At 50.4% G+C, this 24,619-nt stretch overlaps 1 protein-coding gene across 2 annotated transcripts in view; it reads right to left on the minus strand.

The window, feature by feature from the left end:
• The window catches only part of NKD1 (NKD inhibitor of Wnt signaling pathway 1), an 88,045-nt gene extending 63,756 nt beyond the window's left edge, over window positions 1-24,289 (minus strand). Inside the window, exons 1-3 of one of the 2 annotated variants that reach the window (XM_081511394.1) lie at window positions 24,021-24,289; window positions 23,858-23,890; window positions 23,072-23,205 (exon numbers count right to left, since the gene is read on the minus strand). In XM_081511394.1, the coding sequence (XP_081367520.1) occupies window positions 23,072-23,205; window positions 23,858-23,890; window positions 24,021-24,276 (423 nt within the window). In that variant the 5' untranslated portion in view covers window positions 24,277-24,289. The remainder of the gene's footprint in view (window positions 1-23,071; window positions 23,206-23,857; window positions 23,891-24,020) is intronic. The other variant, XM_081511395.1, reaches the window with a different exon arrangement.
• Window positions 24,290-24,619: the final 330 nt, after the last annotated feature.

A 24,619-nucleotide genomic window follows, 5' to 3' on the forward strand; every position in this document is an offset into this window, starting at 1 on the left:
GATGCCAGGGGGCGGCGGCAGACAGGGCTAGGGTGGTATTGCAGGATGGGGCCGGGGCTTTTCCAGAAAGGGGGTAAATAACAAACATCTGTCCAGGAGGGGGAAAAATATCTTCCAGCAAGATTTTTCCTTCTTCCATCTCTTCTCCCTCATAAGAAGACATCTTGTAGGGAATAGTTAGTAGTTATAACAGGAGCAGCTTTACCAAGCACCATCTATGCCAGACCACGGGGTTCACGATCTTACTGAATTCATACACCAATCCCGGAAAGGAGGGTCACTCGGTAGTCCCGTTTTACAGATAGGGAGACTGAAGCCTCAGAAAGATGAGGCAAATTGCTTACGGTAACACAACTCATGTTTCCCTGGTGGCTCAGACAGTAAAGAATCAGCCTGCAATGCAGGAGACCCAGGTTCAATCCCTGGGTCGGGAAGATCCCCTGGAGAAGGGAATAGCAAATCACTCCAGTATTCTTGCCTGGAGAATTCCATGAACAGAGGAGCCTGGCAGGCTATAGTCCATGGGGTCACATAAGAGTCAGACATGACTGAGCAACTAACACAACACAATACAACACAACCAGTAGAGGTGTGTGTGTGTGTGTTCAGTTGCTCAGTCATATCTGACTCTTTGTGACCCTATGGACTGCAGCCCACCAGGCTTCTGACCCGAGATCCAAGCTCATCTCCTGCTCTCTTCTGACGGGCACGGCAGCACCCCTTCCATCCTCCACATTCTCTGGGCTCAGCAGAGACTGGCTTTGGATCCAGCTCCGCCTGACCCAGAGGCACATTCAAGCCCTGATGCCACACTGCCGCTAAGCTGGTTAAGAGGAACTGAGGGGGTTGTGAGCACCCATTTTTAGGGATGGGCTCCTTGTGCAGAGGATTTGTTTCCCATGGTCCCCCAGAAGATGCTCTGAGCCCCCGCCCAGCTAGAGCACTAAGAAGCGGGTGGGGCACATGACCTTGGAACACCCAACCTCCAGCCTTACCCAAATAACATGTGGGGTGGAAGAAAAAGCACTGGTTAATTCCAAAAACTAAAAATTCAAGATTGAAGCAACTTAGTAGTAACTGAGTGCAACCTCCCCAACCCTATTTATGGACAGGATAGTTGAAGCCCGGAGAAGGGAAGGAACGTGGGCAAGGCATAAGCAAAGCAATTTCTTTCTGCAGGTATTGATGGATGGATCCCTTCTATGTGCCAGGCACTGTGCTAGGCATGGAGCTCTGGGGATTAATAATAAAGCCTGTCCCCTGACAGCAGAGTTGATGTTCCTATAGGAGGTGAGCAGTAACTCAATGACCAGTGGTGATGAGCACCCCGAGGAAGTGGAAGGAGCAGGGTGCTACAAGGCAGTGGACCCCAACATTTTTGGCACCAAGGACCAGTTTTGTGGAAGACAATTTTTCCACAGACGGCAGGGAGTGGGGTGTAGGGGAGATGGTTTAGGTGGTAATGCAAGCGATAGGGAGTGATGGGGAGTGGCAGATGAAACTTGGCTCACTGGCCAGGCAACCACTTACTTCCTGCTGTGCAGCCCAGGAGGTGCCCAGGACCAGCCTGGGGGTTGGGGACCCCTCCCATAAGGAACAGCAGCGACAAAGGAGCTGGTCCCAAGTGAGGCCTCAGGGAAGGCTGCTCTGAGGCCGTGATGTGGAAGTGGAGTCTTGAAAGGTGGGTAGGGGGGAACCAGGCTAAGAGTGTGGAGAAAAGCACCCCAAGCAATAGGACCAGCCTGTGCAAAGGCCCTGAGGTAGAAGCATGATGGATGAGTTCCAAAAAGGACCAGAGTAGCAGGGACAGAGAGAGCTCAAGGGAAGGCAGTAGGAGATGAGAGGTGGGAAGGGGGCAAATCGTAGGGAGTGTTACAGACTATGGGAAGGATTTCAACATTCCACTCAAGGTCCTGGGAAGTCACAGCAGGGGATTTATACAGGAGCGTGATTCTGTAAAATCTCACTGTGTTCTGTAAAGATCAGCCTGGCTGAAACACAGAAGATAAAATCAGAGGCTGGTGGAATCCTCTGGGAGTGATATGATGATGGCTTAAACCAAGATGGGGACAGTGAGAAGAGTTGACAAAAGTTGTCCACCTGTTGGCTGTTCAGTTTAGGGAGGGGAGGAAGAGTTGGGAATGACCTCCAGGTTCTGACCTGAACAACAAGTGAACAGAGGGCCAGTCACCAGGCCAGGGAGGCCTGGAGCCCTCACAGTTCCCTAGGAAGACGAAGACTGTAGTTTTCAGACAGTTTATGTTTGGATGCTTGAGCAATGTTGCGAGACAGCACCAAGCAGTGGTACCCAGGTCTCCCGTTGCCCTGAATCTCCCAAGGCCTCCACACAACCCCCCCAGGCCACCACGTACATACACCCTGGGTCTACCCAGCCGTGCGGCCAGCTGGTCATCCTCATCCTAGCTGCTCTGCTGACGGGCCTTTCTGCATCACCTCCTCCCACAGAAGGCAGAGCCTCAGCATCTGTGTCTCTCACGTCATGATCTCAGAAGAGGGAATTTGCTTTAGTTATTGGAAGGCTGCCGTCTGCAAGTCCCCAAGCCAGGGCCCATGTCACTGACAATTTCCAAGGCCTTGAAAGGGACCTTTAATCCAATTGTCTGTGGCAGGCAGTTAATGGGCAGCCCCTCCTTCCCCCTCCACCTTCCTCCCGGCTTTCCTTTTGAAGGCAGCCCCAGGAAAGAGCTGCCCAGTGCAGCCCTGGTCCAGCCCTGACAGCTTCACGCCCACAGAGCCAGGAGGGTCTGCCAGGCAGCTGGGGAAGACCACAGTTGCCTGGCCCTTGGTGTCAAACCCCTCTGTGCCTGGCAGAGCACTGGCACAGTTGCAGGTGGGGGGTGTACCCCTAGCCACGTTCCTTGCTCAGCACGAAGTGCTACACAGATATTACAGTCCCCCCAGAAACACATCTTCCAGATGGAAAAACCGAGGCTAGCAGACATTATGGTCACCCTGTAAATTCTAGAAGTGGATGTCCGACTGCATTCTGTGTCCAGAAGCCTCACTTATTACATATCAATATGCACAATGGTGCTAACTGCCGCATTAACTGCTCTGTGTGTGTCAGGTCCTGAGCTGAGTGTTTCAAGTCCTCAACCTGCACAACAGCTCTGGGGCGTACTTACCATTTCTCCTCCCATTTTACAGGTGAGGAAACAGAGGTACAGAGAGGTTAAGGAACTTGCTCCGGGTCACACAGCTAATAAGTGGCAAAGTCGACATCTGCATCAGGTCTGGCTGTCTCTGGAGCACTTCTTATTCTTTATTATCTGTCCCTACCCATCAAACCAGTCAATCCGAAGGGAAATCAACCCTGAATGTTCATTGGAAAGACTGATGCTGAAGCTGAAGCTCCAATACTTTGGCCAACTTGTAGGAAGAGCCGACTCATTGGAAAAGACCCTGATGCTGGGAAAGATTGAAGGCAGGAGGAGAAGGGGACGACAGAGGATGAGATGGTTGGATGGCATCACTGATTCAATGGACATGAGTTTGAGCAAGCTCTGGGAGACAGTGAAGGACAGGGAAGCCTGGTGTGCTGCAGTCCTTGGGGTGGCAAAGATTTAGACACAACTGAGCGACTGAACAACAACAACCCTATACTTAGCCTAGTTACACTTTTTTTCCTAATCACTTCAACATGAAAGTTAGGTATACCACAGGTATACTTTTTGTCAATCTGAATGTACGTATACATATGTATGTGTGTATATGGGGGCAACGTCATCACCATTAAGAATGGTCTGGAATCTAGACCAGGGCTACCCAGTAGGAACAGAATGCAAGCCATACGTGTAATTTTAAATATTCTAGTAGCCACATTAAAAAAAAAAAGAGAGATAGGTGAAATTGATTTTAATAATTTTATTTAAGCCAAAATCTCAAAAATCTTGCCATTTCAAAATATTATTTGTTATCAATGTAAAAATTATTAAGGAAAAATTTACATTCTGCTTTCTCATGAAGGCTTTGAAATCTGCTGGGTGTTTACAACCCAGCCCAGCCCTATTTCACGTCCCCAACAGCCGTGTAAGGCTAGTGGCCACAAAGTGGACGGTGTCCCCCGCGCCGTAACCACTCTGCTGAAGTAATATTGTTTACCTTCCCAAAAGCCTTGAAAATGATGCTCTGAGAGACTTCTTTTCAATCAAAGAATCCTTTGGAGAGTCACCACCATTCCTGACCAGCAGGTCCCACTTTTGTGTTCTTAGGCCTCTTATGGACAAGACACCATGCTAATATGTTCTCAAGGAGATATGAAGACTAAGAACTATGGAGCAACTAAGGGGGTTGGGTATGAAACAGTTACCAAACCCTACCGCCCTCCAGGCCCTGAGCTGCTGCTGCTAAGTCGCTTCAGTCGTGTCTGACTCTGCGCGACCCCATAGACGGCAGCCCACCAGGCTCCGCCGTCCCTGGGATTCTCCAGGCCCTGAGACTTCCCACCTATTATCTTTTTACCCTCCCACTCAGCCAAGAAGGAGGAGGGGTTCGACAGTACCATCCCATTTTACTGATGAGGAAACTGAGACTGAGAAAAGATGGATCTTGTCCAGGGCCCACCGATCTGACCTGGCCAACCCAGAGCAGAACACAGTAGGCATCAGCAAAGCAATGCAAAGGCTTCTAGGAACAAGGAGAGGGGACTTGAGGTAAGGTTTTGGGGGGGTTATAAATGTGTGATGGAGGCTGCATGAGAAGGAATAGGGAAGCCAGGCTTCTGAGGATGAAGAAGGGGCATTTGCAAGGAATGAACAAGCAATGCATGGATTTCTGGTAGAAGGCATAGTCAAGGGAACTCTTAAGAGGCAGAAAGTGTACCTGCACGCTAGGATGCCTTAGCAAGTAGCCCATGTGCAGGGTACTATATGAGGAGAGTTCAAGTTCCATTATCAAGTTATCAAAAAGCACCCATTGCCCAACCCACGGGCCATAATGCCAGAGGAATCCAACTTTCCAAAATATTTACCAGAGGGCTCTGGGCACCAGACTCCATTCTGTAAACTTGGGTACCATTCCAAAGCTGAAACGATAGATCTCCTGGAGAGCAAGATAAACTCTCCCTCACATTCTAAATAACGACAGGGAGGTGAGGAAGAGAACGAAATAAATCAACCCTCTCCAACTGCCCAACTTAAAAGGGATTATGCTCAGAAGCAAGAGAAGGCAAGGATGCCGTCTCCTTATCAGGCACACGGCTGCTCCAGACACAAACAGAACTCTTGGCAGGCATCCTTCTTCCCCATCGTGGGGGCAGGGGGGAACGAAGTCTTAATCCGCAATGGTCAAGCCCATCCTCCTTAAGTACAATCAAGCCAATACTGTTTTCCCCTAATTTCCAGGAGAGAACAGTCCCTTCCGTGAGCCAAGGTACAGACTGGGGTTCAAGAAATGAAGCTCATAAATCTCCAATTTGCTGGCATGACCCAGATTTCCAATCCTCCACCATGGAATCCACCAGGAGTCTCATTCAGGACTCAGGAAATATGCCCACTGCACTCCAAGGCAAAGGAAGCTGCAGGATAAGTTGGTTCTCGAATATGAGTATGGAAGACCCATCTCCCTGTCTCTGACAATCACCACTGGACACCACGGATTGAGCAAACAAGTAAGTACTTGACAGAGATGATCTAGTTTAATACTCACACGTGCCCATGAGGTGTATAACTCTGTTATCCCAAACTCTGTTATCCTCAACTTACAAATGGAAGTGGAGGCTCAGAGGGGTGAAGACCCAGAGTCACAGAGCCTGTAAATGGGATAGCCAGCTGACCCCAGGCTTGCTCTTCAGCTGGGGGCCTTCCCACACTGGCGTGCAAACCTGTTTCTTCCTTTCTCTGCCAGCCCCCTTCCCTCCTTTATAGTTTAGGCTCCCTTCTGCCCACCTAACAAGCCCCAAATCCCCAGGGAGGGTTAAGAGAAGGTGGGTGCACACCCAGGAGCCCCCCGCCCCCTAGGCTCCTGCGTCATCTCATGTCACCTACTCCCAGCTCCAGGAATGTAGCCCAGCCTCTCAAATGGCCCATCCAAGAAGCGGGCTTCCTAGCATAATATTTTCCTCCCACAGAACGTGAGAATAAAGGGCTCTTTGCTTGTCTCCTGAAATAACTGGCTCTCACCATAAAGCAATCTTCTGCCCAGTAAAAATATTTCTGTAAAACTTGGTAACTCTATCTGCAGTTCCTTTTCTGAAAGTCAAAAATCTTGGAGAGTGAAACATGGCAGGGACAGACTTTATGACAAGCTCATGAAGTCATGTCTACCCAGAAATTTCCTCCTTAACCCTGTGATTAATTTGCTGTTAACCACGGGGGTTTTGTGTCTTAATACTCTCAAAGCAAAGCACTAGTTTGCATTTCTGCAGAACAATACCCACCACCTGAGACCTAGTGTCCAGCCAGGTGGGCAGCAGAAATACTGGCTGGGACTCAAGGGCCAGAAAGGACTCTGCTGAGACTGGGGACCTCCTCCAAGCAGGCATTATGCACAGGTGAGCTGTCACCTGTGGCCTGTCCATTGCCATGCAGGAGGCACAGTTTATAAAATAAGTGAGAGGTGTCCTAAGATCAGAATGGAAAAGCGCTCACAACTACCTCAAACTCACTCCAAGATGGCCGGATAAGTCATTGAAACCTCCTTGGCCTTAGTCTCCCCATCTGGAAATGGAAAAGAATCACTCCAGGGAACTCTTGAGTGAACAAAGATGTTCTCTCTGAACCTCTTCATCCATCAAACAGCAACCAAGCCCATCCAGATGCTGCCTTGGGTCCCAGAGAGATGGAGTGGGTTCACTGGGAATCAGCAGCTCCAGAGGTCTTATAGGACTGTTGAGTATGTTTACTGAGTGCTTACTGCACGCTAAGCCTTAAATCGCAACATGTGTTATTTCATTTAATCCTTGAAATGACTCCAAGAGATTAATACTTTTTCCCTTCATTTTACAGGTAAGGAAATTAAAGCCCAAAGTGAATACAGTTCAGTACAAACCCAGATCGGAAGTCCAGGTCCAAAGCTGTGTGCCCCTCTGGAGTAGAGAAGATCCATATAAGAAAAAAAAAAAAAGTTAAATGATGAGGTTTTTTAAAATATCCATAAAAACTGAGGCAGCAGTTCTTAACCTGGGGGCTATAGGTGCCCTGAAATTAGGGGTCAAGGTGTAAGAGCACTTATTTAAGGAGAAAGACGCCATCTGATACAGCAGATTCCCAGAAGGGTCTTTATTACCTATCCCCTGAGGGTTAAGCATCACCTAACTATGCTCATCACAGAGAGGCTAGGAGCTTGAAAGGAAAGCTATGACTCATGGGGGCTGCATGGAGGAGCCCCCCTTCTAGATTTGCATGGCAAATCACTTACGCTGTTTCAAGATCCAATGGCAAGCAGTGGTCCTCCCCAGATAGCTAGCTAATTGTCAGGCTGCCTCGTCCCACCCACGCCTGCCAGCTGCTGACTGGAGCTGCGGTCAGTGAGTTTTACATGCAGCACAGATGTTGTTTCCATCCACCTAATGCGCATTCTGCAACCTTCTTCTCACAGGTGGTTTTCCTTTAGGGAAACACCCACCCCCACCGTCCCAGCCCTTGAGGTTTGCGGGGCAGGGGTGGGGACTCTGATCCCACTCCCCACTCCAGGGTGGCCATGTGACCCAGAACTGGCAGAAGCAGAGGTTTTGGTTCTGGGATGGCCATGGGATCAAGTCAAAACTACAGGATCCCAGCCTAAACTTTGGTTGAAACTATCTTCTAGTTGGAGATGGAAGCCCAGACCGCTAGGAGCCAAATTTCCACTACCTGGGGAGAGTCAGCCCAAGAAAGAAGCTGACCCAAAAGAAACCAGAGCTGAGAGCAGAGGCTGCCACCCTGGGACAGAGCTGGATGGAGCTCTAGGACCCAGCTTTCCTGAATTCAAGTTTCCCTAGGGGCTCAGATGGTAAAGAATCTGCCTGCGATGTGGGAGACCTGGGTTCGATTCCTGGATCAGGAAGATCCCCTGGAGGAGAGCATGGTAAGCCACTCCAGTACTCTTGCCTGGAGAATCCCATGGACAGAGGACTTGGATGAGCTACAGTTCATGGGGTCACAAAGAGTCGGACACAACTGAGCGAATTCAATTCACCCTCCCGACCTCCCGGTTACACAGGTCAATAACAGGCCTCTGTAGGAAACCACTGAGATGGGCTTAAAATTCAAAGGGTCCTGACTCATCCACACAGAGAAAGGTCACACTTACTTAGCCACAAACCTCCCTGAAGCTGCTGCCCTCATGAATTTTGAAGACCCTGGCTTGAGGGGGAAACTCTGGCTTTGCCAGAAAAGAAATAGAGGGCTTGGTGAGGGAGGGACCCCTAAGGGCACTATCCCGAGTCCATCCTAACCCCATATCCCCTTCCAGCTATTGGCATCTCTCTCCATCTCTTCCAGAAAAGTGTATCCCTAGAGCTGTCTGCACATGCTATTTTCTCATTTCTCCTAAATGAGATTTCTCCTCTTTGAAAAATACAAAAGTGGTATGTGCTCACTGGGGAAAAAAAGTCAAACAATGTAAAAATGTATAATGCGAAAAGTGAATTTCTTCTCTCCTTACCATCTCCCACCACTGCACTCCTCAGGGAAACAGACTTTGACAGTGTATTATTCCAGATCTTTCCATGTGCATCAGCAAATATATGGAAACACAGGCCTGAACAGACTTTTGTATAGTGCAAAAAACAGGGCCACCTTATACTGATGTTTTGTTCTTGCTTTGCTCATTCAACAGCATCTCAGGGCCTCCTTCCTATCGGCATGTAGCCCTCATTCAACCTGGTTTTATCAGTTGCAGAGAGATCCTGAAATGGAATGGCAACACCACTGCTATCTCCTGGTGATGGATATTTGAGTTACTACAAGTTTCCCTTCTTTCAGATAATGTATCCATGGATGTTCACACATGTACGTGCTTCTGCTCCCGTGTCAGTGCTCCTCAGTCCCTTCAGGGTCCATGTCAGTCTCACCTGTGCTACCATTCCACCAAGGCAGCTCCTGCCAAACCAGACTGTGACCACCAGGACCCAAAATCCAATGGACACCTTTTCTTACTCAGGCTCTCAGCAGTTTCTCTCCAGGAGATCACATCCTCCCTCCTGGTAAAATACTTTGATGGCCCCCAATCTAGCACAGCTGCAGCTTCCCTGGTGGCTCAGGTGGTAAAGAATCTGCTTGAAATGCAGGAGACCTGGGTTGGATCCCTGGGTCGGGGAGATTCCCCTGTAGAAGGAAATAGCAACCCACTGACATATTCTTGCCTGGAGAATCCCATGGACAGAGGAGCCCAGTGGGCTACAGTCCATAGGGTCTCAAAGAGTCGGACACGACTGAGTGACTAGCACTTTCACTTGCACTTTGCTTTCATTCCATCACACCTCCAGTATTTATGCCCCTGTGTAGTCCCTTCCCCTGGACCCGGGCTGGGCCTGTGACTAGCTTTAACAAAGAGAATGTGACACTGCCAATTCTAGGTCTGAACCCTAAGAAGTTCTGGAAGTTTCCACTTTTGCACTTGTAGAAAGTCGGCCATCATATAAGAAGTCTGATTACTCTGAGACTGCCATACTATGAGGAAGCCCAAGCTAACTCTGTGGTGAGGCCACCTGGAAGAGAAATGAAGCCCCAGACATATGAGCCAAGTGGACCTGTGGCAGCTGGCCCCTCGCTGTTGGAGCCAACCCAACTAGGCCACATGGAGCTGGAGATAAGGTGCCCCTGCCAAGCCCTGCTCAAACTGCATAATCTTAAGCAGATCACAAAATGATTAAGTCACTAAGTTTTGGACTAATTTGTTACACAACAAAAAATAACCTAGACATCCATCTTTTCTTCACTACATGTTGAGAGGAGGAAACAAAGGCCAGGAGAGGTCACAGTAGACACCTAATAGCTAAGCTGGGCTCAGGATTCCCCAAACAGTGTTCTGTCCAGAAGAACTGAGTTTGCAGGATGCAGCTGCTGCTTGTCATGCTCAGAGGCTGGTTTCTAAGGTGAGAGGACATGGGACCCCCAAGGGCCCTCTTCATGCCCTAAGCAAAGGGAGTGGGTGAACAAGACAGCAACCACGGCAATCCTGGGAAAATTTATTCTGACCAAATTGTCAATAAACCAAAAAGCCCTGATGTTAAGAAAGAAAACTTTGGCACAGAGAGGTTAGGGAACTTGCTCAAGGTCACACAGCCAGTGAGAAGCAGGGCTAGGCATTCAAACTCAGAGTCTAGACCAGTGACCAAACACCAGTGTTTTCTAACACTTATAGTGACCCACAATAAGGATTGTGTTTTATAATGGGCCTCAGTATATATGGGTTTGGGTATAGATACCCATTTAGATATAGACATATCTGAGCTTCCCTGGTGGTTCAGATGGTAAAGCATCCGCCTGCAATGCGGGAGACCCGGGTTCAATCCCTGGGTTGGGAAGATGCCCTGAAGAAGGAAATGGCAGCCCACTCCAGTACTCTTGCCTGGAAAATTCCATGGACGGAGGAGCCTGGTAGGCTACATTCCTGGGGTTGCAAAGAGTCGGACATGACTGAGTGACTTCATTTTCTTTCTTTTTATAGACATATATAGATCTATTTATCTATTTATTGGTATGGACATCCATGTCTGTATATCCATATCTATCTATCATCTATAGACATGCCTGTCCATCACTATAAACTAAACAGAAAGTAACACAAAGCAACACTTACTATTACTACACAGGAAGTTCTCTCTTATTTTTGTTTTTGTCTATTTCATTTTTTTAAATACTGGTCACTACATAGATTTCAAGAGCCATGAATGGGGTTATAAGACACAGTTTAAGAAAAAAAAACTCACCTATAATGAGTTAAGACATCTCTAAAATCAGACTACTCTGAATTTGAATCTTGCTAGAGCAAGATTCCACTTCCAAGTCAAGTGACTTTGGGCAAGAAGGCAGATTTCTTTAAAATCTCAGTTTCCCCAGCAGTAAAATGGGAGAAATGATAGTACCTGCCTCATAGCGAGGCTGAGAGAACCAAGTAGTAGGGACAGCTCCTGGCCCAGGGCCTGGCATACAGCAGATGCTCAATGCTATACCCATGGTTCAGCACAAGGCTCAGCATACAGCAGGCACTTAACAACCACACTGAAGCTGCAGCCACAGAACACCAAGTAAGGAGGCATGTACCCAAGACTGACTGGGGCAGCGGGTTCCTTGAGATCTCCAGCATAGGGGAGCAAGAAAAGTGCTCCCAGCACCCACTTAGAAGGCAACTTCCTTCCTGTTTTGTAGTAATTTTCTGACATCATTGTTTTGCTTTTGAAGTCTATCTAGATCCCTAGGGGAAAGAAGGCTAAAACAAGGTCAAGGTCAAAAGCTGCCCTGTAACAAGGTACCCCAAAGTAGCACCCTCAAACCTACTCAATGGAGCTGCTGCTGCTGCTGCTGCTAAGTCACTTCAGTCGTGTTCGACTCTGTGCGACACCATAGACACCAGCCCACCAGGCTCTGCCGTCCCTGGGATTCTCTAGGCAAGAACACTGGAGTGGGCTGCCATTTCCTTCTCCAATGCATGAAAGTGAAGTCGTTCAGTCGTGTCCGACTCTTAGCGACCCCATGGACTGCAGCCTACCAGGCTCCTCCGTCCATGGGATTTTCCAGGCAAGAGTATTGGAGTGGGGTGCCATTGCCTTCTCCACTCAGTGGAGCTGCCATGAGCCAAAACCTCTCTGAGAGCCCTCCCACCCCAAGCCTGTGCAGACATCTGGAGTTGGAGACACATTTGGGAGGCTCCGGTCTTCCCCAGCCTCACTTGTGGCCTGAGGGTGGCCAGGCCCATCCTACTGACAGGCACCTTCTATGCTCTGCCCCACCCTCTCCAGGGCCCCAGCTCTGTCCTCAAGCTCAAGGCTGGGGGCTTGGACAGCACATGGCAGACCAGCCCATCAGCTCCAGGCTTTCATGGGACCCGAGGTTCTCCCCCATCTCCCACTCAGCCAGAAGGAAGAGAATCTGGAGGGATCAGACATCAGTAAAAAATAAAACCATGGAAGATTTGCAGCAGGCAGACAAGGGCTCAAAACAAGTTGCAACATATAGCATCCTGCCCCGCAACCCCCAAGCGCTACCCACCCCTGCGCTGGACCATACATTTCTACTTGAACATCTCAGGGACTGGACTGTCCTAAGCCAGACACCAAAAGTGGGTTAAAGACTCCCTACTCGGCAATCACGCTTTGTGGCCTTTGCACTTCCCAAACCCTTTGTCTGAGCTGTTTTTACCAAACCTTTCATCACCCGGCTATTTATCCTTTTGGGACTCAACAACTTAGTTCCCTAAACCAAAAGAGAACCCCTCCTTGTTCTCTCTTACCACGCCCTGTTCTTTCCCTTCATCACATGCAGTGCACATCAGCACACATCTGGATGCAGAGCATCCACTAACCACACCAGACAGCTGCAAAAGGAGGGGTGACATCTGCTTTGTTCTCCCTGATTTGCCAGAGTGAACACATTTCACTCTCTGAGCAACTCCACAAGGTAGGAAACTATGACCGCCCATTCCACAGATGTGAAAGCTGAGGATCTGCGGTATGCTATCAGGTAACCCAGGGCCACCCAGCTGGGAGAGTTGGGAAATCGGATTCTGAAAGCTCTAAACACACCCCCAACACCTACACAGGCACACTCTGGACTTTGGTATAAAAGGAGCCACAAACCACATCTACACTGTACTGACCCCACCTGCCCTCCCATCCTTCTCTCTACCAACTGAAACATACTATCCATGACTCCGCAGCTCCCAGCCTTGGCTTGGGCTATACCCTCCACCTTGGAGGCAGCCTGAGTACACCCTCCCTGGCTGGGCTCAGGAGTTTAACTTGCTGAGCCTGTCTCAGCTGTACACAGGGGAATAATACATGTAAAGAATGCATGTACAGTATTATGTACTTTAATATTCACTTGTATGTGCTATTATCCCTCACACAGTCATACCCCACCAAAATCTTGTAGGTTTAAATCAACAGTCACACTCCAGGCCATATCCAGCTGTCTGGGTCCACCCAAAAGAGTGTTTTTGAAAATTTTTATGTCGTTGATGATAATTTTTTAAATTAGAAAAATTTCACATAAAAATCCAGACGGCTGGATTCTCTTAACGATCAAAAGATGTGGCAACGCCAGGCCACATTCCCACATGGCAACAGCTGGCTGGGGCTGAGGGGCGCTGCTCCCTGGACACATTACATGTGCTCCCCAGGGCATCCGAGTCCTCCCCACCTCCCGGGCGTCTCCCAGCCAGCCTGATGCACTGGTGGATATGACTTCTCTGGTCCCTGCAGGTCCTTTAGATTCTGACCCCTGGTCTCAGTCTTACCATCCTTAGAGCTGTATTGACATGCCATGTCTTTCAAAAACATCTCCTCCAATCTCTACAACCCTGTGTCTCTTCCTGGTTTTGTAACTGTAAGAGTGAACTTACACACTTAGGAACCGTCCCATACTACAACCATTTTACAGTTTGAGTCCTCACAGCTGCCCTGTGAAATAGATACTATTATCATCGTCACTCTATGGATGAGGAAACACAAGCACAGAGGTGATCAGTCTATTTCAGCCCCACCCTCATCCGTTACCCGCCCTCCCCATCCACCCCCAACCCCTGTCCTATGTTGCTCTGTGCCCTCGGGAAGATAACCCTGTGGACCCATTCACCAGGGCTTCCCAGTCTCTGGCTTCTGAATTCAGCTGCCAATGGGAGGCCCTGGCAGGAAACGAGGATGCCAGGAGATGGGGGTGGTCTGTTTCTTCTGCACCTCCTCACTACTTCTGTACCATATCTCTCACTGCAGTTAATCCTCCATCTTTAGAGCTTCTGCCTGGTCTCCACCCAACCTCAGCTGCGATTCCTACATGGATCCAACCCAAAATATCCAACACATCCTCCTTGGCCCTTTTTGCTCTGGAGGGGGGTAGTAACAGCTTCCTCCTATTGCCAGGGACCCACCAGACCCTGGGTACCTCAAGACCCCATGAAGGCTCCCTGAACGCTGCCCATACCTCTGGAAGCTAATTTCATTTAGACTCTCTGGAGTGGCTCTGTTTCCCGCTAAATCCCTGGCTGACAGAGGTTCGACACGGTGCCCAAGTTCCCGCGGCAGAAAACGGTGCAGCAGGATCTGAACCCAGGACACTGGGCTGCAGAGTCCTCGCTCTTTAACCACCACCTTACACCACGCGGTGTTCTATTCTACTTCTCCTGGTCCTTCACCCACCTGTGGCCCCCTCAAGGGTCCCCTGGGTGGCCCCTGAGAACTAAACACTGTGCCTGGATCAAGGCAGACCTTCCAGAATCTCTCCCTCAGCCCATAGAATCAGTCACTTGATTCCTCTTTATCCTCCAAAGTATTTTTACAAGGGAGAGCCCATCGTTCCCCACATTCCTTCTTCCCCTAGATCAAAGGGCTCACCTCTGTCCTGCTGGCCCTTCACACAGGGCCCCTCACACACTTGTCTCTCCTCTGGACAAAGACCAAGCTCCATGGCATGGCTGAGAAGGCCCCCAGGCCCAGGCCGTGACCCCTCTTCAGCCAACTGAACTTCAATCAGCATCTCAAACAAATTGCCCTCTTCACTACAGGGCTTTCTCACATGTGGTGGGTCTGTCCAGCAAACACTCATGTGGCTGTTATGTGTTCTCTCCCTTTGCCTTGCTCACCACTACCCCTCTCCCTATGCAACTCTGGGCTTAAATCACAGCTCCTCTGAGACTACCTGTGACCTTGGACCAGTTGGCCCTCCCTGCTCTAGACTTTCAGAGTGCCCAGAGCATTCTCTAACATTCCCTAAATATTGTCATTATTCAGGAGATAACTTTTCAAACATGAGCCAATCAAACATGAATATCAATGCAGAGTAAAGTATGAGCAAATCAAATATATGCTAAGTTGCTTCAGTCGTGTCCTACTCTTTGTGACCCTGTGGACTGCCAGGCTCCTCTGTCCATGGGATTCTCCAGGCAAGAATACTGGAGTGGGTTGCCGTGCCCTCTTCTAGGGTATCTTCCTGACCCAGGGATCGAACCCACATCTCTTATGTCTCCTGCATTGGCAGGTGGGTTCTTTACCACTAGTGCCACCTGGGAAGCCTAGCAAATCAAACATAGTAATATTTTAAAGCAGCAGTCTAGCATGGAAAAGAAAGATTTAGTTTAGGAATGCAAAGAAACTTAAACTCTAGGAGATCTGGCAATGTAAATCATTCATATAAATCACACATTATATTAGCACAGAATCATCAGCTCCATCAATACCCCAACAGCATTTGATAAAATTCAATAATTATTCCTGGTTTAAAAAATCTTAGCAAGTCAGGAGATAAAGAAAGCTTTGTTAAGTAGTTAAACAATGAACATCATACTTACTAGTTATTAATCAGTCAAGGATATTCTAACCAATGCAATAAGATAAGAAAAATAGATGAGAGGCAAAAATGAAAGTTTAGTTTCACTAAACTCTAAGTTCTATGAAGCAGGAAGTATGTTCTATTCCTCATAATTTCCACAACATCCTAACCACACTCAAAAATCTGTGGAATGAACAGCCACCCAGATTAGGTCTGATTCCCATCAAGTGTTCTCAAAGCACCCAGAACCTCTACTGAGACATAAATCACAACTTAGATTGTGTAATTTGTTTTTTAAAACACTTATCTTTTCTGACTAGAGTGTAAGATCCATGAAAACAAGGACCACGCTCTACTGACAGAGCAGATGTATACCTGGCGTAAAGTAAGTACTGAATTTCTATTGCACAGATGCATAAATGACTTGAATAGAATACATTCAATACATAGTTTCTAAATTGCAATAAATATAATAAATTTTATCCTACTTCTCAGCTAGAAGATTCAAGGCCCAGAGAAGGGAAGGACCCTTCAGCTGATGCCACACACCACTGTGAAGCCCACCCATTACCCTGGGTTCCTCTGAAAGGTGTCAGCCACACATAGGCCACAGACCACATGGCTTAATAAGTAAGGAAAGTGAAGCCCAGAGCAATTCCTTGGAGCCCTCGACACAAACACACATCCAGGACACACCCCAGTGGGCAGAGTCACCTGGTAAGAGCTCCTGCATGCTGCCTTTCTGGGGCGAAGGATGACTTCATCGGAGGGACCTGAGGTTTCCCTTGCAAAGCCCTGTGACAGGTACCGCGTGGATAAACAGCCCCCTCTGCTTTCCTGGGCAGTTATCAAAGAATTACTTATGTCTCTGCAAATGCTTGTTTGGAAAAGGTTCTCCACCCCACCTGGGCTTGGCAGGAGCGAAAGCATCACTAGGCCTGCCCTTTGGGGAGTGATCAGCCTTTTCCTCCAGCTCCTGAAGGAACTCGGCCATTCTTCATGTGCAGAGTCTGAAGCGAGCCATAAAGAAGCAGGCAGCTTCCCAGGATAAACGGAGCACGGTGACATCAAAGACTGCCTTCCAGATTAAACAACCGAGGCCTTCAGCTCTCTCTGGCGTTTCTTCCAGGAGATTCTGGGCTCCTGCCTCAGTTCTCCCTTGGATGGAATGGCAGATATTTTGTTTGTAAGAGTCTGAATTTTTTCCTTCCTTGGGGAGTGGGGGAGGGAGGAGGCGAGGGGAAAGGAGGGGGAGAGAGAGCGAGAGGAAGAGAAAGAATGTCTGTGAGAGACAAGAGCCACAAAAAGAACATGTGTGAGTAGAAAAGAGAGCGGGAAGTCAGGGAGGCAGCCTGAAGTGCCTGCTTTGGAATCCAACAAGTGACCTAAAAATTCCCAAGTTGTGAACCTACAGTCATAGTGAGTGAGGTTGCAAGAACCCTCGAGCAAAGAGGACTGCGTATGTGTGTGTGCTAAGTCGCTTCAGTCGTGTCTGACTCTTTGTGACCCCATGGACTGTAGCCTGCCAGGCTCCTCTGTCCATGGGATTGATTCTCCAGGCAAGAATACTGGAGTGGGTTGCCATGCCCTCCTCTAGGGGATCTTCCCGACCCAGGGATCAAACCAGTGTCTTTTATATCTCCTGCACTGGCAAGCGGGTTCTTTACCACTAGCGCCACCTAGGAAGCCCATAAGGAGGATTGAGGGGTCCCTGACTCCCCGGGGGCTCACAGATCTCCTCGTGGGTCCCTGCCCCCTGCCCAGAGGGTTACACTGCACTCCTCTTCCACAGACACATCTGGTAAACTGAGGCAGGAGACCCTCTTCCCTCCAGCACAGGCTCACAGCAATTCTGGGGCAGGACAGGCTCTCCCTGGGATTGGTGTGTCACTACGCCCCCTGGCCCTTGGGGTGCCTCCCTCTGCCAATCCCATGGCTCAGGTGCCACATCCCACCCACGGCTGGGCTTCTGAACTTCCTCCCACACACAGGGCAGCAGGGGCCACCCCTCACCCAAACAGCTGGAGCAACGCCCCCAGGTCCCTGGGCATGACACTGCATGCCAATCCACTCTACAGAGTGTACTGGTGTCTGGACCAGCAGGCTGGCTGCCAGGCCAGCTCCACCCCATCCACCTGTCCAGAGGGACAGGGAGCTCACATGTGCCAAGAACCACTAAAATGTGGGGGGGATTTGTAAAATCTAAAATTTGTAGAAAGAATGAGCACCAGAGAGTTTCAGACCCCACAGGATGCGCAACCACTTGGAGCCCACAGTCCCTTCTTCAAGGGCTCAACCCAACCACAGACATGAATGCGCCACGGCCTCCTCCAGCTCCCGCTGCACAAACCCATCCCCTCTTTCCACACTCCTTCCTCACTGGCCCAGCCTCTCACGAGTGTCACTGTCTGCCAATGCACCTGTGCACATGCTTATTCTTCATCTCCTTTATTAGACTGGAAGCCACAGGAGGACAGGCACCACCACTCTGTGATCTGCCACTGTAGCTTCAATGCCTGTCTTGGCTAGGGAATTCATAATTAATAACAATTCATTATCAGTCATCGTGAATGAACAGCTGAGAGTCTGGAAGAAAAGGCCAAATTACAGTCTGCCATTTACTCCTGCTTCCAGCTTTACCTGGCCAGGGGAGGAAGAGGCAGTGATGGTGACCTAATCCATCTTCATTCATTCTTCATTCATTCACTTAGCAAATTTATCATGAGAGCCCACCACATGCCCTGGGACTGCCAAAAGGAAGACGGATTCCTCAGGAGGTGATTCTTCCTTTGCTGACCGCTCAGCTTTGTTGCTTTAAGGCCTCAGAGGAACAGTCTGGCCCCTGAGCCCGGTGCCCAAGCTTCCTGGTATGAGGAGGAATATGCTCTGTCTGATCATCACCCACATTATTGCCTCACTCTGACATCCCCACAGGGTGAGGGGATTAAACATTCCCCAAGTCTAGAAGTTTGTGGGACATACTGCGGTTGTCTCCTGGTTTGGCTTCCCACTGAGTTTATGACAGTCTGCACAAGGTGTGAATGTAGAGTGTCTATTCCTGAGCTTGAGGGAAAGCACGCACGGAACAGCCTGACTCGGGGAACCAGAGTCCTTCACAAAGACAAAAAGTTTTGTAGGGAGGATAAGACACTCCTCGAAGCCTCTCCCAGAGACCCCGTCACAGAGATGCATTAACATATCCAGAATGACACCCTTGCCCACTTCCCACCACCCTGAGGGACCCACACCTACCGGAAACCAGAAGCCCCCCTGGCACTCTGCCCAGCTCCAGCTTGCCCCTGCTCTCCTCCCCATCCCCCACGGGCCCAGAAAGCTGCCAGGTGGGACTATGAAGCGGGCCTGGGTGCCACAGGCAGAGGGCACCCTCCATGGAGAACTCAAAGAAGCCAGTAAGTGGAAGCCCAAACGCCTCCTCTAGCCTCAGAGCAAATCATCTTTTAATTGTGAAACACCAAATATTTAATTTATGCTCTACCTCAAATGTCAAGTCCACCTCCCGGCACATAGCTTTGAAACCACGTAAGGAGGCCTAACACTTTCCATATGGTGAAGACATGGGGCCTTTTAATTGTGCCAACTGGTATCATTCAAGGGTAATTCCCCTGGAATCCAGCACTCAAGCAGCAGCTGGGCTGGCCTCCAATCTCATCACCCAGCCCCATAAGTCCCCGCAGGATCCCTCCCTGCCTGTACCCTCCCAATCTCCCCCAAATATCAAAATGCATGAGGTGCCCCTAATCAAATTACCAAACCGCCTGGCAGCCACCTTTGATCCAGAGGCAGGCTTGCCTGCACCAAAGTGCTCAGCCTGTTTTCTTCAGGCAACTTTGCCATAAAAGAACAAAAGGGCCAAACTGGGGGTTGGGGGAGGGGATGGTCTTAAATCCGGAGGTCAACGTGCATATATGCACACGCATGTGCACGCTGCAGGAGTGTTCACAGACACGCAGATTCTGCTTCTCCAAGTGTTCTCCTATCAATATCTCTGTGTCCATTAGGCTACTCCATCCATCTACTAAACTTGTTAATTTTACCCATTACATCTTCCAGATCCAACATTTCCAATTGCTTTTCTTTTGTTAATGCCTGTTGCTGCTTCATGCTTCTAATATCATCCTTTATCTCTAAGAATATTATGCTTACTTTAATGTCTAATTATCTAGCACACAGTTGTCTGCCATACAAATTGTTCACGTATCATTCATCTTCTGTAGAACTCGTACAGCTTGTATGTCTCCTTATTTTTCTCCTCTGAGCTCATATTCCCTTGAAGCTCATCATGTACCACTGAAAGGGCAGATGCCTTAACCTGTGTCCCTCCAAATGAGACTATAAAGTATGGGGGAAGGAAGCCTCTGGTTTCATAATCTGGGCCCCCATCTCCACCCTCCTAGGGCCTCAGGAACCTGCCAGGCTTTCTCCAGGTTCTACACTTCATGAAGAGTTACCTGCCAAAACTCTGCCAGGAATGATCAGGTTATTACACCCATTTTGAAGATGAGCTCATTAAGGTAGACAAAGGTAAAATGGTTTATATAAGGTGACAAGCTATTGTGGCCAAGACTGACCTCATTTATTCATTTTTTTTTGGAAGGGTAGGCATGGGTTAATTGCCGATGAGGTCACCCTCTCACATCCCAAGATCTGGCATGAAACTAAGACCCACCTTAAACATTTACTAAACTACTCAGACCCCCTCAGGGAGGAAGAGGGCAAGCAGGGGCCCCTCACGCTTCTGCCTGCCTCACCCCAAAGTGCTCGGCAGCTGGCCAGTGTGCCACCTCTTAGGAATGAGTAAGTGCGACCCCCTCCAGGCAGATGCTCTGGTGCGGGAAAGTACTAGAAAGTACTCCAGAAAGGGAGAAAACCAGAGTCCACACCAGCCGGCTGGCAATTTTACAGGGTTATGAGGAGGATTAAGATAATGTAAGCAAAATGCTTGACACACATGGGTGCTTAATAAATAGTAGTTATCTTTGCAATAATAATACTGCTGGTCGGATGAGCCAGGAATGTGTCCCCAGCTGCCTTGGTGCAACGCTGGGTGATGGAGAAGAGACAGAAGCCACTCCCAGGACAGGGACAGGTCTGGGGCTGGTGGGGAGTGGGGGGGAAGCTATGCCAGCGCTTGGGACGAAGCACACTGTGGAGCCCACACCCTCCTACATCCTGATGAGATAATGGAAGAACCCAGAGCCACCCTTTCCGTGCCCCTGGAACTCACGGAAACTAAACAGACCGGGGGTTGCCTACTGCGATCCCGTTTAGTATCTCAGTGTTAAACTCGGGGCATTCTGTTCTCATTCACAATTTTGACCAGTTGTACTTAATATTTTTCTCAGAATCGACTTTAGACTATCTGTTTCAATTTAGCTTCATCCTAAGTAATAATATCCATGAAATCAAGGGTTTGATGTCCCAGCTTTTTTTTTTCTTTTCTGGTTAAAAAAAAAAAGTAACTGTTAAGATAAAAAATATTCCTCTAAGTACTACTTGAAATCACCTCACAGGCACCCACAGGACAGCCCCACACCTTGGGCTCACCCTGGCTTCTCCCTAGGCCAACTCCACCTCTGCAGGCTCAGGAATGAGGCCAGAAGTGGGGGTAACCCAGGCGAACGGGTCCCAGTCACCAAGCATGACTCCCAAGGAGGCAGAGTTTCTCTCTTCTGAATATCCTGGATGGCAGGGCCCACCCTCCACCACCCAACATATGTCACACTGATGGCTCTCGGTCTCACATCTTCAAAAGGGCTTTGAACAAACACTAATGACCCCTCAGCATTTCTCTGAGAGAGGGGGCTGGGAAAGGAGGGGGCAGGCCCCATCCCATGCTGTCCTCAGCTGGGGGAAGAAACCAGGCAACAAAATTCCCGTGACTTCACCAAAGCCACAGACTTAAGCTGGGGCCCCCTCCCCGCCCCCATTTTCCCCAATGGCAACTTTTACTGGCTCACATCCCTCTTGCTGGGAACACTACTATTTAATTAAAAACGACAGACTTTTGTTTTCCTCTCCTTCCTTCCTCCTCCCTCCCATCCTCCAGGATTGGATGCCAAGGAGACCCACCAAAAACATGCGGGTAACATTTGTTATGGCTTTGAAGATAAAAGTCAATTGAAGTAAGCCCTCGCTGTATTTCAAGTTTCCCCTAAAGCATGGAGCAAGCTGCCTGGCAGTTTAGGAAAGGAAAAAAAAAAGGGACTGCAAATAAATGTCATTCTGCAGGAATACTTTGTAAAAATAAACAGGCTGAAAAAACCCAAAACTTGATTAATGGAAATCCACTCAGTTGGCCTCTATCTTGAGCTGCAAAATGCATTTGTTCATATGGCTAAATCGGATCATTTTCATTGGGCTTTAAGTAAATAAGGAGATCAAAAAGTAGAAATGGTAGGGGGAAGAAAGGGAAGTTTGTACTTCTGTTTTTAAAGGGCCCTAACTGCAGTGACCTCTCCCCCCACCAAGCGTTGGCCTTTCCTAGGGGACACTAGCTTCAATTCTAACCTAGCCAACAGATGAAGAGAAATGGAGAGGAGAAGGCCCCCTGCTCAGCAGTGTCAGTGTAGGAGATGGGAGCTTCCTCTAGATGCAGAGGTTATTTCATACATGCACAAGAGTCAGCTATCCACAGGCTCACCTCCTGCTACCGACTACACTCAGTCCAGCTCCCACCACCCTAACACACACACATACACACAAACACACACACACACACACACACACACAGCTGAAAACTCCACTGGCCCCTCCCCAGCCTATGAACAAGACCAAAGGACTAACCATACCTGAAACTCAGTCTATTCCCCTCTAAGTTTAAGAAAAAAAATTAAATGTCACATCAAAAAGTTGATTCATCCTTTGATCCTTGGCTTTCTCGAGTTCCACGCAGACCATCTGAAAGCCCTGTGCAGAGTTCCAGAGCCCATAGGACATCTGTGAACACCAGTCCCAGGCCAGGAGCTGCAGCTGGACTCACTCACTCCCCTGTCACATCTACTGCTCCCCTAGGAACAACTCCAGCCTCAGGGACTCACTGGGTGAAAGCTGGGGGTGGGCTAGGCTAGAGCACAATGAGGCCCTCTCTCTCCTTGTGTGCCAAGTCAAGGCGTCTCCCAGATCTCAGTACCCCCCAAGTTCTGCCCCCACCCAGATCACTGCCTGCTCTACTGGGACTCCAAGGCAGTTGGCACTGATGAATGCCACAGACACTTGGAACACATTCGGAGGGCAGCACAGTCCTGCCTTTCACCCAGACACCCCCAACCGCCTTCCCTCTTCCCTAGCCCAACTCCAAATCCACCTTTGAATGCTGGCCACAGAAACAAGGAAGAAATCAGAGCAAGCCCCCGAATTCCTCCAGCACAGACAAGTTCCCCATCAACTGGCCCACCTCACCTAGGACCTTTCCTACCAGACAGCCCTCTGCCCCCTAACTGGCCCCTTCCATCTGTGTCACCAGTAAGGTTCCCCAAGGCAGGGGGTGTGCAGGGTCATGTTGGTGGGGTAGGGGCAGCTAAGGGATTTCTGGACTTATAAGCTGTGCCGAGAGGTGCTAAAAGTTGTCTAGGGGGTGTATGGAGACCCATCTCTGAGGTTGAAAGGGAGGCAAGTGGGGATCGTACCCGAGTTCCTCTGCCAACGGTGCCCGCCGCCCGTAGCTGTCGGGGTCCCGAGCTGCCACCCGGGCAGCGCTGCCTCCCGATCCACTCCTCGATGCCTTTCCGAGCCCAGGCGGCGCTCACAGCGAAGCTGTCACCTGGGGCGGGGACGACATGAAGCCCCTGAGTCTGGCCCCTAGGCTGAAAGTTACCCGAGAGAGGAGAGAAAGAGTGGGCGAGGCAGAGGCACCAAGGGACCAGGAGGGTGCTGAGAGCTGCGCACGATCCTGAGAGAGGGAAGCAGGTAATCAGGAGAAGGGGGTTCTCGAAGCGAAGCCCCGAGAGCAGGGAGGCGAACCAAGGGGGACACGTCTGGGGATCAGGAGAGCGAGCGCCAGAGGCCATGACTGCGGAGGGGAGGGACGGACACCGGGTAAGGGGAAGAGGGGAACTGAGGGTCAAGAGAAGGGGCGCAGGAGCCAAGATCTCGGAGAGGGGCTGAGGACCAGAAAGAGAGGAGGCAGGCTCTTGATGAAGGGGCTGCAGTGAGCGCAGAGCTGGGGTACCGCAGGGGAGGGGTTGAAGGTCAGAAGAGAAAGTACAGGATAGCGGGGACGGGGTAGGTGGGGCAGAGAGGGAGACACAAAGTGTGCTCCAAGGAGAGGGTTTGTGAGACTGGTGGCTGGAGTAACGGGTGGGGGGTGGCCCTGGTAATAAGATCCGCGGGTTAGGCCATTCCGCTGCGGTTCGCGGTGCTTCTCCGTCTAGCCCCCACCCGCCAACCCCGGTCCGTGCCCCGCGCGCCCCTACCTTCCGGGCTCTCCCTGCGCTTGCACAAGGCGGCTGCAGGCACAACGCGCGCGGCGGCGGCGGCGGCGGCGGGAGCCGGAAAGAAAGGAGAGGCAGAGAGTTAGCAATCGCGGGGACAAGGGCCAGGGGGCCAGGGGGCCGGCGCGCGGGCGGGGACACTGACCCGGCTTGGAGTGAAGTTTCCCCATGCTGGGGGCGCGGCGGGAGGGGGCGTCCCTAAGCCATGCGCCTGGCCGGCGGGCCCTGAAGGCTCGCCTCGCCTTGTCTCGCTCTCCTCCTCCCGGAGCAGCCCCGGAGCTGAGCGGAGCCCGAGGCAGCGCCGGGACTCGCTCCTGCCGCTGTTGCCGCGGCCGGACTGACGCCCGGGCGCGCCGAGCCCCCAGCCCGCCGCCGCGGCCCGCGCCTCCCCGCTCCCCCATTGGCCAGGCGCGGGGCATCAAAGGAGAGGCGGGCCGCGGAGGGGGCGGACTGGGGGCGGGGCCGGCAGACTGGGGGCGGGGCGTGGAGAAGCGCTCATGGCTGGACACAGCGCCCCCGTCCAGGCTTCGGTCTTTGACCCGGGCCGGGGGCTGGGCACCTGGGACACTGGGGACTAGAGGTGGGTTGGGAGGTGGAGGGAGGCGGAGGAGCTCTGGTCAGTAGGAATATTGGGACAGACACCCTCTTGGGTCCTGCCCTCTCTAGAACAACTGCTCCCCTCACAACGCTGCTCACGGCGCTGTGTGTTCCCTGCACTCGATTTTTCCTGGAAGCGGACAGGAC

This window comes from Giraffa tippelskirchi, chromosome 7 (assembly GCF_054371585.1).
Source record: "Giraffa tippelskirchi isolate mGirTip1 chromosome 7, T2T-mGirTip1v1.2.pri, whole genome shotgun sequence".
Classification (NCBI taxonomy): domain Eukaryota; kingdom Metazoa; phylum Chordata; class Mammalia; order Artiodactyla; family Giraffidae; genus Giraffa; species Giraffa tippelskirchi.